At 38.0% G+C, this 18,954-nt stretch overlaps 2 protein-coding genes and 1 long non-coding RNA gene across 4 annotated transcripts; 1 reads left to right on the top strand and 2 right to left on the bottom strand.

Moving 5' to 3' along the window:
- Positions 1-2,480: 2,480 nt before the first annotated feature.
- On the bottom strand, positions 2,481-6,164 carry LOC108426676 (beta-microseminoprotein-like). The gene is made up of 4 exons (XM_017696334.2): positions 6,060-6,164; positions 4,598-4,679; positions 4,403-4,520; positions 2,481-2,836 (listed from the first exon to the last, which is right to left on the bottom strand). The coding sequence occupies exons 1-4, from the start codon at positions 6,060-6,062 to the stop codon at positions 2,713-2,715; spliced, it is 327 nt and encodes a 108-aa protein (XP_017551823.2). The 5' UTR covers positions 6,063-6,164; the 3' UTR covers positions 2,481-2,712.
- Positions 4,869-18,521, top strand: LOC108426674 (beta-microseminoprotein). 2 transcript variants are annotated; one of them, XM_037536158.1, is made up of 6 exons: positions 4,869-7,995; positions 16,652-16,712; positions 16,800-16,855; positions 17,121-17,202; positions 17,315-17,432; positions 18,273-18,521. In XM_037536158.1, the coding sequence occupies exons 2-6, from the start codon at positions 16,700-16,702 to the stop codon at positions 18,397-18,399; spliced, it is 396 nt and encodes a 131-aa protein (XP_037392055.1). In that variant the 5' UTR covers positions 4,869-7,995; positions 16,652-16,699; the 3' UTR covers positions 18,400-18,521. The 2 variants fall into 2 exon arrangements, with proteins under 2 accessions (XP_037392055.1, XP_017551820.1); XM_017696331.2 differs by lacking the exon at positions 4,869-7,995 and adding an exon at positions 13,819-13,918.
- On the bottom strand, positions 8,656-11,587 carry LOC108426677. Its single transcript, XR_001857793.2, has 4 exons — positions 11,220-11,587; positions 10,670-10,763; positions 10,463-10,580; positions 8,656-9,011 (listed from the first exon to the last, which is right to left on the bottom strand). It is a non-coding gene; the product is annotated as an uncharacterized LOC108426677 (long non-coding RNA).
- Positions 18,522-18,954: the final 433 nt, after the last annotated feature.

Genomic DNA, 18,954 nt, shown 5'->3' with positions numbered 1-18,954 from the left:
TCACGTCTCTTAACCTAATAATACTGCTAGTGCCGTTCTCACTGCAGGTTTGTTGTAAGGAGTGTTTCAGTTTTTCCCCTTCTTGATGGAAGGAGTAGGTCAGCTGTTTGGTATGCCATGCCTGTGTCAGATTACTGAAAGACTCTAGAACAAGGGGGTCTAATCTTATCTGCAAAGGGCCAATGTGGCTGCCAGTTTTGTTGACCTGATTCCACTTGTTTAATCAGTTGCTGTCGTGTTGGAATAAAAACCTGCAATCACTCTGACTCTTATCATCAAATAAGATCAGACACTCCTGCTTTAGAACCTTCTGGTTACAGGGCCAGATCCCTAACCTCCAGCCCACGACTGCCCACGACTTCTGGTTCATTCCATTCAATTCAGTTTATATGTACTTTTTCTGGATATTCTTAAAGGAATAATATGTAATACCATTACTCTACTAAATCATAAATTTACCATGATACTCTATGTTATCAGAAATTAAGAAAACATGGTAAGTTAAAAATTATGGAAGGAAAGTCTGTTTGTGTTTTGACCCATGATCCCACCAACTGCCCATTTCTCAGTACCATTTCAACACCCTGGGTTATGTAACGCATAAGCAGGCAAACACCGTGTGCTGCAGCCAAGGAAGCATCCAAACAAATTTCATCCTGACCTAAAAAGCCTTCGTATAAAAAGCTGCATGACCAGAAATGCAGTAAAATGCGAGTAAATATTGCCGATGCATTCGAAAGACAGTCAGTTTAGAGCCCTCAAGGAATTCAAGACGCATGTCCAAAACAGGTAAGCACTAGACTTCAGCTGAAGTTAGTTAACCTTACCTAATTTTTCAGCAGGGATGGACATTTTAAGTGATTTCAACATTTGAGTACTAGCATTCATAATCTGGTCTGCGTGAAGCTGGGTTACCAAAGCAGAAGAGGCTGAAGTTGACTTCCAATTGCGCTGGCTTGTTGTTTGTATTTTCCAGTTCCATCTTAAATGTGGAATGGGAAAATTAGAACAACAATCCCACAAATAGCCTGAGGCGCCAGAATGCAACTGCTGCACCATTTAAAGTCGAATGGGCAAATTCAAACCAGAAATCAGCAAACAGCCTGAGGTGCAAATGCAACTGTGGCACCATCTAAGGTAGAACTGGCAACATCAAAAAAGCTGACTTCAGCCTCATTCCAGTATTTTTGAAGCAGTGGACAGTTGGACAGTTGGCTCTGGGCTTAGCTTTGGCTACTGTATATAGCCAGCCATGCATCTAGCCATCTAGCCAACATAGACAGAGTTATAAAAAAAACTGAGCAAATGTATACATTAGATACAGGGCATGAATTGTCATTGTTTGTCATCGCTTGCCATTGTTAAAGTTTAACATTGCACTTGTTTGTGTAAGTTCAGTGTCCTCAACCTGGCAACCCGCATAAGCATTGAGTCTTGGGAGTAGGGGGCAGGGGCAGACTCTCTATTTAGAAGAAAATTAGAATTTGGACTGCAGTACCCATTTTTGCTGTCAGTATTTCATATACTTTCCTTTAAGCAGGGCTGTCAGACTACCACATCTGGCCTATGACTTCAAAAATCATTTTACAACAACCTGAATTCCAATAACAACCTAATTCTTCATCAGATTTAGTGCACTGCCTTTAACCAATTAGCAGTGCAATAAAATATTTTCTCAGGGCACTGGAGAAAACGCCATTCAATAATCAAGTGACCGTTGCTGGGCATAATTAATGCTTTTGTCACCAAGTTTGGTAAACATGGCTAACATAACATAGCTTGCCAGCTGAGAGTTGCAGGGCCTTAAGCCGCTGCTTATGTCGATTATTACATAGAACTGGCACTGGTGTTGGTAGCTCAAGAGGGAGCAACACTTAGCAAACACCTCACAATTACACTTACTGATCAAATTTTCATTTCTCTTTTACTTTAATATCTCTTTCAGTTTTTTCTTTAACATTTCAATATTACAAGTAAACTTGATCTCATGTGTGGGCTTGGGGCTGCTAAACCCAATCATACTGCCGGCATTGGCTATTAACGTCAATCAATGTCCAAAATCCGTTTTAAAAGTAATTTTGTTGGTGACAACGTCCATGATTGACCAATATTTGTTTTTAAAAGTTTATCAGAAACTCTGTTTGTAACCTTTCCACTTTGGGAGATGTTTTCATGTATTATTTCACAATGTTTTTAACCTGTAACTTTTATCCCTTACACAAATAATACTACTAATAATACAATACTAGATTGATTTTATTGAATAAAAAGTGGATTTTCTTCTCGCTCTTGCCGAAAGTGTGATTGCATAAATAATTTAAAATACTGGTATTGTGGATTTTGTGTTTCAAAACTGATTCAATGTCCAGATATACCTAAAGTAAAGTTTGGTGGTGGGAGTATCATGCTGTGGATTTCAGAGTTGACAGTGATCTTACTACAGTCTAAAGGATTGTTGCAGGAATGACAACTCAAAGGAGCAGAATAGAAATATTTTCTTTAATATGCCACAAATCCACCATCATTATTAAGGTCCTAAAGATTGTAGTACACATCTTTAAGGCAGTTTAGCTATACAGTTTTCCCAGCTAGCTAGAAATAACTCAGTATCAGTTATCAACCTTCATTATTAAGAATGTTTTGGTTAAATTTATCTCACATGTAGAATTACTGAATTCGGCTTTCTTTTCTTTACACCAATTTCACTTTATTTCACTTTCCAGAGCTCATGGCAGTGCATGGAACTGTGCCGTTTTTCTTAGGAATGACATCAAATGTACAGGTGTCATAATCGTATACCACTGTGCAGTCACCTGTAACGTGCACCGTTGGCATTCTGGGGAAAAAAAAGAAATTCATAAAGAACTTTAGAGAATCTGAAAAACAGCATAGAAAATCTGAGTACTTCAGAACACCACATGCATTTTGATGAACTGAAAATGAAAAGACTTTGGGCCTCATTCAACAATATCTTCCTAAGTTTTTTCTTAAGTGTGTTATTGAGAAAGGTCCTAAAAAAGTCTACGTCAGATTTATGACGTGTCCTTGAACCGCAGAATTGTACACACCTCTGTGCTTAAGAGTGTGTGTAGATTCTGTTCTTACCTAAGAACAAATCCCAAATATGAAAACATTGGTGAATGTCAGAATCTTCATGAAAACTGGAAATTTTTCTTAATGGCAGGTGAATGAGGCCCAGTGTTTGAAAAAAATTATGCTTTCAATTTGCATTCATCTCACAGAATGGACAAAGACGTTTTAACATGCATCTGAATTACACTGAACATTTATAACTTTAAGACACTAAAGATGGGAGTGATTTTAGTCCCCGCAGTCATTGTTTAGATTTGGGGTCAAATTGCATCTAAAGCAAGTCTTCTCTTAAACTGTAATCATTAAAATGTTAACTATAGCACCAAAAAGCGTTCTTATATTGTTACGATATCATTCTTGTAACAATAGAAGAAACTTTTTGGTGCTACATAAAACTATTATCAAAAAGTTTCTATTTGCTGTATTTGGCAGCTAAACTGTTAAATATAGATAAAATGATCATGAGAAAATGCCACAGTCCCACATTTTCATGTCACTACCAAAAAACAAAAACATTTTAGTCCATGGTCAGAGCCTTATTTCAGTCACACCCCTGCACTTTAGAGCAGGAAGTGAGACTGCATCCCAGTCCCTCATGGCCACATAGTGAGCAGTTAGATCCCACTGTTTTAAAGCAGTTATGTCCTAAAATCTGAAAATTAACATTAAGAATGGTCACTGCTGAAACATATTGTCTGTGGTTCTGTTTTGTGTTTTCATGAATGTTTGTATGTGTACAACTGTTCTAAGCTGTGTTTCTAGTCATATACTGGCTAGCATTTTTAAGTTGTGCTCAAAATCATCTAAAATGGTCACTACTGAAACATTTGGTAAAGTTTCAGGAGTGTTAGGATTGCTGTTAGTGGTAAAATGGAACGTTCAACCATTTGTTTTAATAAAATAAACATAATTAAGGTACAGTGACAGTCTAAGCAAAGCAATTTTAGTCTAATTTCCAAGTCCGAAATGTGTTTTCAACCATACTTTGAATTAATTTGGTGGAATGATATGTGTGTGTGTATCAATCAACATTGAGGATGGAGACCTTCTCTAGTCACTCCTCCAACACAGTTTTAACTGTTTTCATTACATTATTACATTCTTGCATTTTCTCTTTAGGTGTTATTGAAGAACACACAAACACTTCAAGAGGACCACAAAGGTAAAAATAACATGCCCAAAACAGGTAGGACATGGATCCTTTAGGATCATTTAGGATAAAGAAAGGATGTACATATCATTATTTTTAGAACAAAACCCGAGTGCAAAAATAATTTAGTTATTTCATTGACAGCTTTGGTTTATTTACCCATTACAGCAGCGCATTCCATCAGCACTGCAGTCACACTGATCACATTTGCTGTTGGTCCAGGAGGATCCCACAGGATGCCAGGTCTTATCTAAGAGGTCCTGACAATGAGTGGCGCCTATCAAAGCTCAGAAGTTAGTAACACATCACAATATAAACCGACATGAACATAACAGGGCACAACTCTTTGGATACCTCCTTTCAGCAACGCCATGAAGCAGGCGGCATCATTCAGAGGAACGAGAGCAAACAGCACCAACCCCACGAACACTGACCTCTTCAGCACAGGAACAAAACACATGTAAACAAACGGAGTTCACGAACACCTCCGCACTCTGTCTGGAGAATTTTTATGTTTTAATGAACTGCATTGTTCTACTCTTTTTATTGGTATGAGTAGCAAGACTGCAATTTTCTTTCCAATGTGAGAAAAATCCAGTTTCATTAAAATGGATTATTTTCACTGACATAACTGGATTTCAAACTGTTTTCTTGCTCCTGCTTCTGATTTCTGCAGGAACAAAGCCTGAATTCCCATCTTAGAATTAAGATCATCTTCACTGCTAGAGAGAGTGCTCAGTGCTATGCTCACTCTACCATTTAAGTGTCATCTTTGTGATGAAATAAGTTTGGGAACCCCAGCACAGGTCATTCCGAATAAGAACAACTGGCCTAGAGCAGAGGTTCCCAAAGCAGGGCCTATATTCATAAAGCTTTTCAGTATATCAGTGCCAATCTGGGATCAGATTCCTTACTTATTTATAATGAGATCAGCACTCTGGGCTTTTAGAAGCTTTATGTTAACAGGGTCTGGCCCACTATTTTAGCTTTTTTCCTGCTCTAACACACTCATTTCGACTGAGAATGGGGTTGCTAATGATCTGATTCACTGATTCGTGTGTTACAGCAGGGAAGACAACAAAATATACAGGTTAATCACAAACAGGTTCCATCACAAACAAGATTAGGAATGTCCTAGACCCACTATGTGGACAACTGTGAGGTCATTTCTGTGCATATTGTTATATACAAATAATCAAATGATCCTAAATAAATCAACATTTTCGGTGTATTACATCTAAAGGTGTTCCACAAGGTTAAATCCTGGGGCCAGTCTTATTCAATTTACATATTAACAATGTTGCTGCGACCACTGATTATTGAATTTAAAAAAAATACATTGATTTTCAGAGCCTTCAATGCTGATTTAATAATTCAGTTATTTGATTATAGTATCAAGAGTTGCTGAACGTCTGATCTCTAACCACCTTTACTGAACCATCAACTGTTTTTTGTTGATTTTAGTTTTTAGTTGATTTTTAGGATTTTATAGTATTTTAGCATTATTACTTTAGTTTTATTTCTTTCTTTTCTTATTCTCTTGTTTTATTTGAGTTTTATACTTTTTTTATTCTTCATTTTATTTGTGTGAGAATTGTTATGTTCTGTGTTTTAATTTCATCCTTATGCTTTATATCACGTTCATTACTACAGAATTATATTTACTCTCTTTGAGTCATTTGTTTTTTTTGTACATTTCTCAGCTACATTGTAAACGACGGTCACCATCAATGTACCCTGACTTTAAATGATTTATTGATAACATTTAAACCTTATTTAAGCAGCACTAGTAAACACAGAAATCATGTAAACTCACCATGATTGCAGGCTCAGTGTGGATGTTCTGAGGTCTGTGACCACTAAACTAATGAAGTCACATTTTTGCTGTACTGCTAAGGCTGGCCTATGACCGTCTCTTTGCCAGTCTCATTCCAGCCCCTTTCCCTCTGTACAAACAAGTTGCCTTGGTCACATGGAGGGCTCACCATAGTGGAGGCTATCTTAAAGTCAATAACGGTGTGAAGTAAAAAACCTTCTGACAGCAAGTTTGCATCCATGCAGACTTAAATCTTCCTGCAGAATTTCCAGTTAGACGTAAAGTAGACTGCTTCAGTGAGACACATACTGCTAGACTAAGAATCTAAGAAACATCACATAAAAGAAAAGTTTCTGTTTCACTACTTTCCACTGTCAAAGTGAGCTAATGAGAGCAGGGATGTGCTAAGTGCTGGTCCTGGGGGGCTGCAGCATCTCCAGATTTCAGGACTTTCAGTTGGTTTGCCAAAGCTGTTGCTATGAAATCCAAGGTGGTTTCTATAATGCTGCTATGTTATCCGAGGTGGTTGCTAAGATGTTGCTAGGCCACGGCCATGGTAGCTCAGGTGGTTGCTAAGGTTTGGCAAGGCCATTGCAATGGAATCTCAGGTGGTTGCGAAGGTGATGTTAGATCATTGCTGTGTTATCCCAGATAGTTGGAGGACTTGTCTTGTACACTAGATCTTTTAGCATCTTTTATGAAACAATAGAAGGGATAGGCATTCTGACTATTTTTGATATTGCAGTATCCGTAAGATATCTTGTTAACTGCAAGAAAGAAAAAAAAACATGGGAAAAAACAGTAAACTTTGGACAAAAACAATGTAATATAATGGCAGTGCTTACCATTTTTGGCAACAGCAAAATAAATATATATAGAATCAGGCAGAGGAACGTCTTTAATTATTCAAAAACAGAGCTAATCTGTGGATACTGATGAGGACTTAGTGTCCTACACAAAGTATTTTCCCCTCAGTGGATGATGCCAACATGTTATTTGTTTCTGGACCTAGCTAACATCAGTTACAGTAGCTAGCCTAGTTAGCGACACAGCTGCACCATCTCTGCCTTCTCAGTCACATCCTTCACAACAGTCTCCTCCAGATGATCAGGTTAGTGTGTCAAGCTTTACACATTCCTTCAGCTTTTCACGTCTCTTAACCTAATAATACTGCTAGTGCCGTTCTCACTGCAGGTTTGTTGTAAGGAGTGTTTCAGTTTTTCCCCTTCTTGATGAAAGGAGTAGGTCAGCTGTTTGGTATGCCATGCCTGTGTCAGATTACTGAAAGACTCTAGAACAAGGGGGTCTAATCTTATCTGCAAAGGGCCAATGTGGCTGCCAGTTTTGTTGACCTGATTCCACTTGTTTAATCAGTTGCTGTCGTGTTGGAATAAAAACCTGCAATCACTCTGACTCTTATCATCAAATAAGATCAGACACTCCTGCTTTAGAACCTTCTGGTTACAGGGCCAGATCCCTAACCTCCAGCCCACGACTGCCCACGACTTCTGGTTCATTCCATTCAATTCAGTTTATATGTACTTTTTCTGGATATTCTTAAAGGAATAATATGTAATACCATTACTCTACTAAATCATAAATTTACCATGATACTCTATGTTATCAGAAATTAAGAAAACATGGTAAGTTAAAAATTATGGAAGGAAAGTCTGTTTGTGTTTTGACCCATGATCCCACCAACTGCCCATTTCTCAGTACCATTTCAACACCCTGGGTTATGTAACGCATAAGCAGGCAAACACTGTGTGCTGCAGCCATGGAAGCATCCAAACAAATTTCATCCTGACCTAAAAAGCCTTCGTATAAAAAGCTGCATGACCAGAAATGCAGTAAAATGCGAGTAAATATTGCCGATGCATTCGAAAGACAGTCAGTTTAGAGCCCTCAAGGAATTCAAGACGCATGTCCAAAACAGGTAAGCACTAGACTTCAGCTGAAGTTAGTTAACCTTACCTAATTTTTCAGCAGGGATGGACATTTTAAGTGATTTCAACATTTGAGTACTAGCATTCATAATCTGGTCTGCGTGAAGCTGGGTTACCAAAGCAGAAGAGGCTGAAGTTGACTTCCAATTGCGCTGGCTTGTTGTTTGTATTTTCCAGTTCCATCTTAAATGTGGAATGGGAAAATTAGAACAACAATCCCACAAATAGCCTGAGGCGCCAGAATGCAACTGCTGCACCATTTACTTACTTATATATAATATTTGTTTTTAAAAGTTTATCAGAAACTCTGTTTGTAACCTTTCCACTTTGGGAGATGTTTTCATGCATTATTTCACAATGTTTTGAACCTGTAACTTTTATCCCTTACACAAATAATACTACTAATAATACAATACTAGATTGATTTTATTGAATAAAAAGTGGATTTTCTTCTCGCTCTTGCTGAAAGTGTGATTGCATAAATCATTTAAAATACTGGTATTGTGGATTTTGTGTTTCAAAACTGATTCAATGTCCAGATATACCTAAAGTAAAGTTTGGTGGTGGGAGTATCATGCTGTGGATTTCAGAGTTGACAGTGATCTTACTACAGTCTAAAGGATTGTTGCAGGAATGACAACTCAAAGGAGCAGAATAGAAATATTTTCTTTAATATGCCACAAATCCACCATCATTATTAAGGTCCTAAAGATTGTAGTACACTATCTTTAAGGCAGTTTAGCTATACAGTTTTCCCAGCTAGCTAGAAATAACTCAGTATCAGTTATCAACCTTCATTATTAAGAATGTTTGGTTAAATTTATCTCACATGTAGAATTACTGAATTTGGCTTTCTTTTCTTTACACCAATTTCACTTTATTTCACTTTCCAGAGCTCATGGCAGTGCATGGAACTGTGCCGTTTTCCTTATGAATGACATCAGATGTACAGGTGTCATAATCGTATACCACTGTGCAGTCGCCTGTAACGTGCACCATTGGCATTCTGGGGGAAAAAAGAAATTCATAAAGAAATTCTTAATGAACTTTAGAGAATCTGAAAAACAGCATAGAAAATCTGAGTACTTCAGAACACCACATGCATTTTGATGAACTGAAAATGAAAAGACTTTGGGCCTCATTCAACAATATCTTCCTAAGTCTTTTCTTAAGTGTGTTACTGAGAAAGTCTAAAAAAAGTCTACGTCAGATTTATGACGTGTCCTTGAACCGCAGAATTGTACACACCTCTGTGTTTAAGAGTGTGTGTAGATTCTGTTCTTACCTAAGAACAAATCCCAAATATGAAACCATTGGTGAATGTCAGAATCTTCATGAAAACTGGAAATTTTTCTTAATGGCAGGTGAATGAGGCCCAGTGTTTGAAAAAAATGTTCAATTTGCATTCATCTCACAGAATGGACGTTTTAACATGCATCTGAATTACACTGAACATTTATAACTTTAAGACACTAAAGATGGGAGTGATTTTAGTCCCCGCAGTCATTGTTTAGATTTGGGGTCAAATTGCATCTAAAGCAAGTCTTCTCTTAAACTGTAATCATTAAAATGTTAACTATAGCACCAAAAAGCGTTCTTATATTGTTACGATATCATTCTTGTAACAATAGAAGAAACTTTTTGGTGGTACATAAAACTATTATCAAAAATTCTATTTACTGTATTTGGCAGCTAAACTGTTAAATATGGATAAAATGATCATGAGAAAATGCCACAGTCCCACATTTTCATGTCACTACCAAAAAACAAAAACATTTTAGTCCATGGTCAGAGCCTTATTTCAGTCACACCCCTGCACTTTAGAGCAGGAAGTGAGACTGCATCCCAGTCCCTCATGGCCACATAGTGAGCAGTTAGATCCCACTGTTTTAAAGCAGTTATGTCCTAAAATCTGAAAATTAACATTAAGAATGGTCACTGCTGAAACATATTGTCTGTGGTTCTGTTTTGTGTTTTCATGAATGGTTGTATGTGTACAACTGTTCTAAGCTGTGTTTCTAGTCATATACTGGCTAGCATTTTTAAGTTGTGCTCAAAATCATCTAAAATGGTCACTACTGAAACATTTGGTAAAGTTTCAGGAGTGTTAGGATTGCTGTTAGTGATAAAATGGAACGTTCAACCATTTGTTTTAATAAAATAAACATAATTAAGGTACAGTGACAGTCTAAGCAAAGCAATTTTAGTCTAATTTCCAAGTCCGAAATGTGTTTTCAACCATACTTTGAATTAATTTGGTGGAATGATATGTGTGTGTGTGTGTGTATATACACACATACATACATACACACACATACAGTATGTATATATATATATATATATATATATATATATATATATATATATGGTTGTAAGTTAGACATGACTATACTAGTTTTATTGTTAAATATTTTTGTGTGTGTTGCTTTACTGCATTGCTAGAGTTCCTATATTTACCCAGTACAGCATGCCATGTAATCAGTATTACATTCACAATTATGACATCTGCTGTTGGTCCAGGCAGATCCCAAAGCATGCCAGGTCCTATCCACACTATCCTGACAGTGAGTCCCGTCTGTCAAGGGTCAAAAGTTCAACACATTTAACATAATATAAACCAAGATGGGCACAACCTGGCATAACTCTGTGTGTGTGCATGTGTACCTTTTTTAAGAAATCCCAGCCAGCAGCTGCCATCATTCAGAGGAACGAGAGCAAACAGCACCAGCACCACAAACACTGCCCTCCTCAACATGGACTTTGACCAAAAAAAGAAAGTAAACAAATGAATTTGACAAACACTTTTTCTGGGGTTTTTGGATTTACATATTGTATATATATAACAGTGTAAGCTTACCATGGTTGCACGTTAACTTGATGACAATTAAAGAGGAATTCTACCAATTTCTCAAAATTTCTGCATTATTAAATGGTTAAGATGTCAACAAACAATCACACTAGGTAAATGTGAAATCAAGATTACATATAAAATGGAAAGACTCAAGAACACATGTAGGGTCGCTGGTGGTTTGGGATAGTAAACAAAATGGCTATTTGTGTTGCAGACACTGTAAAGAAAGTCATCAAGATTAATTATGCTGCAAATGAGAAATGAGTGGAACTGCCCAGCATCCTGTATTAATTTCTAATGACAGACTTTCTCAAAAATAGAGAAAACAACAAATTATCAATCTTGAATGAAAGCAAAACTTACCAGCTTTTGATCTCAGCTCCCCTGAAGACTTAAATGATGCAATTATGTACTTATGTAGTTTAATGGCTAAAACAGTTTCTGTGACAGGGTGGAAAGCAAAACTGAAGATACTGATAAAAGGCTGTACCCACACACCACAACATTTGCACTCCACCTCTGCAGTTTCCAAATCACTCCTAAGCCCTTCCATGGAATAGTCAGCTGAGGTCAGATAAGACCTCATTGTCCTGTCAGCAATTTTATATGTGTACTTTTGTTCTTCTTCTATGTCACTAATAATTCTGACCAAATATTGATGTGTGCTGCAGGTTTGCTCATGTGACATTTAAGCAATAGAACACGACCGAATACCATTCGCCATACATGCAGTCTCATTTTCAGCGTCAGACCACATTGGACTGAGCCATTAAAACTGCAGCAATATCAAGTTTAGCTCAGTTTTGTCAATTTTTGACCAATATTAATGTAGTTTTTTCCAGCCAGTCTGTAAAGCATCTTATAGCCCATTTAGTTTGGCGAATGGTGGTTGGTTTGTTCCTGGCTGATTCCAGGTTGTTTAGCTGTTGTTCTGTCACAGGTGCCGACTGAAAAGCTGCTCAGTGGTGATGACAGTTTGGGAATTTAGTGCAGTCTCATTTTCAGAGTCTGACCAAATCAGCTGTCGGTCAAATGTGATCTTAAAACTGTCCATTTTCTGTTTGTGTGCAAAGTAAGAAGTAAAAAGGTTCAAATAGCTTGAGCGTCATCTACAGCTGTCAAAGTCGTTGCTTAGCAACGGCGTCTCAGCGGATTGATATAGTGTTCGTGACAAAAAAAGTGCTGTTATTTGGTTACGCTTCTCAACCATTCAGCTTGCGTGACCAGAGCTAACTGTTGTACAATTTCTACTAACCTTGGCTTTTAAAGACCATTTTAGTCAGATTCATCTGACACACAGAATTTATGAATGCTATATATTTCTTGATGATCACTTAAGAACAGCAACATAAGGGCCCAGAATTGTTGGATCATTCTTTTTACACATTTTATATGTGCAACTGTCATATTCGTACTCCACGCAGTCTACAGGAAAGGTCCCAGCTCTCTGCATTCTGTTTAATAAATAAATACCATAAACAATAAAAGAACTTCAGAGTGTCTGGAGAACATGATCTAAAAGAAACAGGTTTCGTCTGAGTGCTTTGGAACATCTCTCTTGCATTTTGATGAACTGAAATTGAAAAAAGAAAGCTTGAAAAAAGCTATTCTTTGAAACGCAGCACGTATTGATCCACTAGAATGGACATTTTAACATGAAACTCTTCTGAGAATTTCATGTTCATGTCGCTTGTTTATGAACTTTGATTTACCAATTATAACAACTCAGTGAATCGGCGTTCCATTCACATTCAATGCATCTGCTGTTTGTTGAAGGAGGATCCCACAGGGTGCCAGGTCTTATTCACAACATCTCGACAATGAGTCACACCCTTCAAAGACCAAACGTTCAACACAAAAACAGAGTTTAGTGAGATAACACAACGTGAGGTGTGACATGGCATAGCTCTATCTGTGTGAATGCAACGTGAAGTACAATTATGGCAAATACACGCTTGAACGACCCCTCAGAACATTGCGACTTTGAAGCCGTCTTATAGTAACTCATAGTTGTCAGTGGACGACAATAAAATCACAGAAAACTGCATCCTGGTCTTTATCCTGGTATCTTTCTGATTCGTGTCAATTAACACAAAACGATAATATTTTAATAATAATTATATTACAATAATAATTTATCATATAAATTCACTGGAGATCTGATCATTGGGGTGTGGCATTTCTCTGTAAGCCAGTCGGTTTGTACATAAGCCATGTATACAGAGCTTTCTGTAGTCAGATGAAAACAGTCTCTCAGTTTACTCACCATTATTCATACTGAATGCAATAAACTTCATAATTCATGATTACATAACTTCTCATCAAGTATTATGTGTGGTATGTTTAACCAAAGGCCAGAACCAATGACCGTTCAAACATGCGGTCACAGGCCCCAATGAAGTCAGAATCGCAGTGAAACATATTCCAGTGCATTGCAGTGGTTAAGAGGTGCAAACTTCTCTCTCATACTGCCATCAGTAAGCAATAGCAATGAAGCTAGAACAAAATGAGCTCACTTCGCTGTGCCTGTGGATTGTGATGCAATTGTCCAGTATTTCCTTAATTAGCAGGAGATGAAATATATATGAGTAATATTTCCTCATTTATTACTGATATAAAGTATACTGATGTGTGGTTGATATTAGATTGATGGTAAACTGTTCCAAAATTCTGCACAAGGTCTTTATACGCAGGGCGGCACAGTGGCACAGTGGGTAGTGCTGTCGCCTCACAGCGAGGAGGGCTGCCCGGGTGACCGGGGTTCTCTCTGTGTGGAGTTTGCATGTTCTCCCTGTGTCTGTGTGGGTTTTCATCCGGGTTCTCTGCTTTCCTCCTACAGTCCAAACACATGCAGTCAGGCCAATTGCTAAATTGCCCCTAGGTGTGAGTGTGTGAGTGACTGTCTGTGTCTGTTTGTCTGCCCTGCGATGGACTGGCAACCTGTCCAGGGTGTATCCTGCCTTCTGCCCGATAACCGCTGGGATAGGCTCCAGCTCCAGCACCCTCTGACAGAGAAGCGGCTTAGAAAATGGATGAACTTTATACGCAACTATCAGCACAGAGTAAGTAATCAAAGTTCTGCACGAGTCAAACTTTTCATACTACTTGACATTTACAGAGTTTGTGCGCCTGGCTAGAAATGTTTATCTGATTTAAGTAGGTAATTAGATGTTGATATGGGAGGCATGAAATTATGTAAATATTCTTGAATTTAAAGAGGAATTCCACTGATCTCCCAAACATTTGGCATACTGAAGTATTTAAAATGTAAGTGAAGTCATTCCCGAGTGGTTTGGTGCGAAACGTTAAATTCTAGAGAAACGTTTAGTCAGAACTGTTTACAGTGGCGGTAATAGGAGACAGACCTCTAGAGAGCTTAATCTGTCTTTAATCTATGGAGGAGGGGTACATGCAGGACGTAAGGAAAAATAGTCCTCATTTAAAAAAAAAAAAAGGTCAAATTCACCTTTAAACACAAAACTGCCGATCATGTTAAACATTATACCTCGGAAATGATTTGCCTTCATGGAAAAATCATGGAAATGATTTTAACCTGTTTTTAAACAAACACATTCCCAACCACGTCCCCAATATTGGGGGTAGCAAAACGGAGGCGAAAAAGTGGACATTTGTGTATGTGGTATATATGCCAACATTATGAGATAAAAATGCTAGTATTGTGATTTTTTTTCAACTGTCTGTAAACAACCCATGCTGGGGCTGGGTTGTCTGCAAGGCTAGCTGTGTCCACCAGAGGGAGGCAGAGAGTTCCTCCCTAGCATTCAGACTGTGAGCAGCCCACCTAAAGTGAGCTCTCCCACAGCCTGGCTCCTGTCTTCAGTTCACACTGTCATGTGCAGATGCCTCGCAACCAAATCAGTAATCTTTAGTAATACCTATAAAACAGTTATTTCCCGCTACGCAAGCTGATTGGTTGAGAGCTGTTCTAACCGTGCTGTTATTTCGCCACATCATCACAGGTTTTTCACAAACACTGTATGACTCTGCTGAGACACCGTTGCTAAGCAACAACTTTGACAGCTGTAGGAGATGCTCAAGCCATTTGAACGGTTTTACTTCTTACTTTGTGCACAAACAGAAAACGGACACTTCTAAGATCACATTTGACTGACAGCCGATTTGGTCAGACTCTGAAGATGAGACTACACTAAATTCCCAAACTGTCAGCTGGTCTGTTTAAGGAGCTGGAGAACGAGCTTCCGGCTGTGCAGTGAGAGTGCGGAGCTCATTACTCTGACGCAGCAACAAGCTGCTTGTTAAGGAACTATAATTTGGTGGAAGGAACTGCGAACATTAAAACATATTAGACGCCACGTCCACATTTTATTAATTTCTTACTTTATTTAACTGTTGTAGAAAAGCAATAGAACACTCGAGGTCATGTCTTATTGCGAATAACATCATGGCTATGATGTGATATTACGTGATATTATTTTGAGGACGAACTGCAGGAAACGAAGAAAAAAAAAAACACATGGGGAAGTGTGGTGTAGCAGAGTTTTATCACTAGGGATGGGCATTTGCTTTTCAATATGTTCAAATATTTGACTTCATACAACCCTGTGGCCAAGAAAACAATTCGATGCTGGAAGCAAATTCAAAATTGGCATATATTTTTCAAAAAACAATAAAACTTCTTATTTCAACATTTAATATGTTGCCTTTGTAGTATTCTCAATTAAATATAGGATTTACATGATTTGATCAGCATCCTAACATTTTTGGAAACAGGGTTGTAATAATAATACTGAATCTACAAGTGTGGGGTGTGGGGTTTGAGGAGCGTCATGTACTGACGACCATGCCCCCCTCAATTTTAAAATGCCTGCTATGCCTCATCATTTTTTTAACAAAAGTTGCAGAGGTGAGAGCGTGCAGCCTGGTGGTCCGGCAAAACTAGACCAGTCTTGTTTTAAAATGGTCAATTAAATATACAGTGCAGGCAATTTCCCAACTCATATAAACAATGAGTGGTCTAGAAATCTGATAAAGAGGCTGGATTTTAGCTCAGTAATCAGATTTCTCAGTGCATGTAAACTATTACTCTAACCTTTTTTTCATATTTCTCCGTCTACGGATGTGCAAAAAAGACCACAGTGCATAAAACAAGCAAGCAGCTTTGCAGCGAAATGGCAGCAAAACACTTTTGGAGCGCAGAACCAAAAAACCTGAAACCAATGACATGCTTGATGTAATGAAGGATTTAAATATTCTTCATCCTCTAGATGATGTACGTTCATATTTTCAGGTAAAGCAGCATAAAATTTGAGTTTTACATCATGTTTCCATCATGTCGTCTTCTGTGAGTTTATTGGCAGAAATCTGATTATGTCTGACTCACGTAGACCCAGAGTTTCCCCATTCATCAAGTGCATATAAACACTTTGATTGGATTACAAATATGACAAAATCTTATTTTCTGCTGTTATCGGACTTTTAAGGGCATGCAAACATGCTCATTGTTTTGGTCTCACTCGTGTTAAAGCCAATATTTCTTTTTCATTTAGCCAGATCAAACAAAATGTATTTTAAAAAGTATAGGCATTTTGCCAGTAACACTGGACAACTACAGAATTTGTTTCTGATGAACTCTTTATTCCTGTTGTAGTTGCTTTTTCAAAGGTTTTAATAACCTGATACATGCCCAAGAAAAAAAAATCCATCTAAAAAGGGCATCTGTAATTACAAATGGTGCTCTATCCCATTCCTCACCACTGAACACTGGCACCAGTCAGGGTTGCCCCCTGTCCTCCTTTTTCTTTTCTTTTTTTTAGGTCTTATCTGTTTTATTTGCTCTCTGGCTGCACAAGACTGAGTTCATTATGTACGATCAGAGTAAGTATCAACTGCCTTCATGTTTTCATCGATATCAGTAGCTCTGGGGCCACGCCCGATTAAGAAACTCCTTAAAACTCCTGTCAGATCAGATCCAGAGAATTGCTGAACTTCAGGTCACTGTCACTTCAGACACAATCATGGTAAGTTCACATTCATCACTGTTCTCCATAATCTGCTGTAATTATTTTCATAATGCCTTTGCTGCTTATAGCACTTAAAACATATTTGTTCATTTACTAAATGTATTCAATTGTAAAGGTGTATAGCTTTTGGTAAAGTATTGAAAGGGAGAATTCCCAAGAGGTTCTACACCTTACTTAACACTCGTATTTAATCTTATACTGAACCTGTAGAGGTTTGTGTTTGTATTATTCACTCAGTAATCTTTTTGCTCTGATGTTAAAGAGGTCTGCAGTACTGGTTTTGGGTCTGTGTGCCCTTTTCCCTCTGTTTTGTGGTGCCTGCTTTATAAGTCAGCTGGAAGAAGGTAAACACAACTGACACACCGAATTGACTGACAATCTGAATTATGCTAAATTAACTTTGCCATTGTGTCTCTGAACGCTTAACCCTTGTTTCAATCTGCTGTGTTTTTAAAGGGGCGACACATTGTCAGGATGAGACTGATAAAACCTGGCATGCAGTTGGATCCTCCTGGAGAAACAGCCAATGTGTTGAATGCTCATGCGAGTCCAACTTAATGACCTGTTGCGAGGGGTAAATATACATTTTGTCTTTTTTTTTGGCCAGTTAGAAAACAGAACCAAGGCGATATACACGCACATCATATCATGTTAAAGAAGGGAGAAAACAATGCATTTAGCTTAAAATCTGGTAAACTCTGGAAATGGAATGGAATGGAAATGAATGCACCTTAACTCAGAGTTCTCAGCAGCAGTAACAAAGCGCTGTTGTGAGAGGAAAACCTTGTATCTCCAAAATGGTAACTTTACAGGAGAAGGAAAAAACCTACTTTACTTTTAATGTAAGTTAATTTTGGATCATTTCTTTTAGTCCATTCATCATGAAATTTACACACAACATATGGAGCAGCAGAAACTTTCAAATTATGTAAAAAAATGAAAAAAGGTTTTGTTGCAACAGCAGCAAAAAGCATGATATCATCATCATCATCAACCGCAACTACTCCCAGGCCAACTTGGAGATATAATCCCTCCAGTGGGTCATAAGATGGATCTTGTCTTGGTCTTGTCCCGGGTAGACTGTGCCTGGTACACCCCCACCAGGAGGCGTCCAGTGGGCATCCGAATCAGATGCCCGAACCACCTCAGCTTGCTCCTCTCAATGGGGACGAGTAGCAGCTCTAATCTGAGCTCCTCCCGGATGACCGAGCTCCTCACTCTATCAAATAGAGTGTAGCCCGCCACCCGATGAAGAAAGCTAATTTCCGCTACTTGCATTCATGATCTTGTTCTTTCGGTCATTACCCACAGCTCATGACCATAGGTGAGGGTCGGGATGTAGACCAACTGGCAAACAGAGAGCTTCACCTTATGGTTTCTTCTCATTAGTGGTTTTCTTTTTGTTTTGTTTCAGCCTGGCAACAGTCACAGGTTATGCTGACAACTGCGTTGTGGTGTATGATTACACCAAATGCACGTTTGAAGTCGTCAATAAGAACGACCCCTCAGAACACTGTGATTACGAAGCTATATTAAAGTAACCCTGTCAGTGTACAGCAATAAACTCATCGCCTGTTAGAAAACAGTGGCTGTTATTTATCCTGTATCTTTCTGATTCATATCAATTGACATGAAAGAATAATAAAATTCACTGGAGATCTGATCATTGGGGTGTGTTGTTTCTCTGTAAGTCAGTCTGTTTGCCCATAATCCAGTTCTGAAAGTAGAGTGTCCAAGCTCTGGCAAATGAAGATTACCAGTACATGCACACATACAGAATAGTGTTTCAGTTTACTAACCATTATTTGTATTGAATATTTAAAAACTTCATATTTTGCATTTACATAAACTATAATCAAATACGGATATACCTGTACTATGTTTAACCATAAGCTAGAACCAACAACCCTTCAATCATGCGGTCAGCAACCTGCTGTTCTTGTGAATTCAGTTGACTTTAAAACCAATATTTCTTTAAGTAGCAAGAGATTAAATATATTTGAGTAATATATTCTTCATTTATTACTGACAAAGTTTACTGACGTGTTTGATATAAGATTAATGGTTAGCAGTTTCAACAGACTTTGTGTACCAGG

This window comes from Pygocentrus nattereri, chromosome 29 (genome assembly GCF_015220715.1).
Source record: "Pygocentrus nattereri isolate fPygNat1 chromosome 29, fPygNat1.pri, whole genome shotgun sequence".
In the NCBI taxonomy this organism is placed as follows: Eukaryota; Metazoa; Chordata; class Actinopteri; order Characiformes; family Serrasalmidae; genus Pygocentrus; species Pygocentrus nattereri.
Note: the sequence above shows the minus strand (reverse complement) of the source record. Positions and strands in the feature narration are given on the sequence as shown.

What these genes read in the sequence shown, in the direction of transcription:
- LOC108426676 (XM_017696334.2), bottom strand. An exon ending in CATGGCGTTGCTGAAAGGAG is followed by an intron (nt 4,521 to 4,597) that starts GTATCCAAAGAG and finishes GAGCTTTGATAG; the next exon opens with GCGCCACTCATTGTCAGGAC. An exon ending in GGAATGCGCTGCTGTAATGG is followed by an intron (nt 2,837 to 4,402) that starts GTAAATAAACCA and finishes TTTTTTCCCCAG; the next exon opens with AATGCCAACGGTGCACGTTA.
- LOC108426674 (XM_017696331.2), top strand. Translation starts at nt 13,889, where the DNA reads ATGAACTTTATACGCAACTATCAGCACAGA. An exon ending in TCACTTCAGACACAATCATG is followed by an intron (nt 16,856 to 17,120) that starts GTAAGTTCACAT and finishes CTGATGTTAAAG; the next exon opens with AGGTCTGCAGTACTGGTTTT. An exon ending in TTAATGACCTGTTGCGAGGG is followed by an intron (nt 17,433 to 18,272) that starts GTAAATATACAT and finishes GTTTTGTTTCAG; the next exon opens with CCTGGCAACAGTCACAGGTT.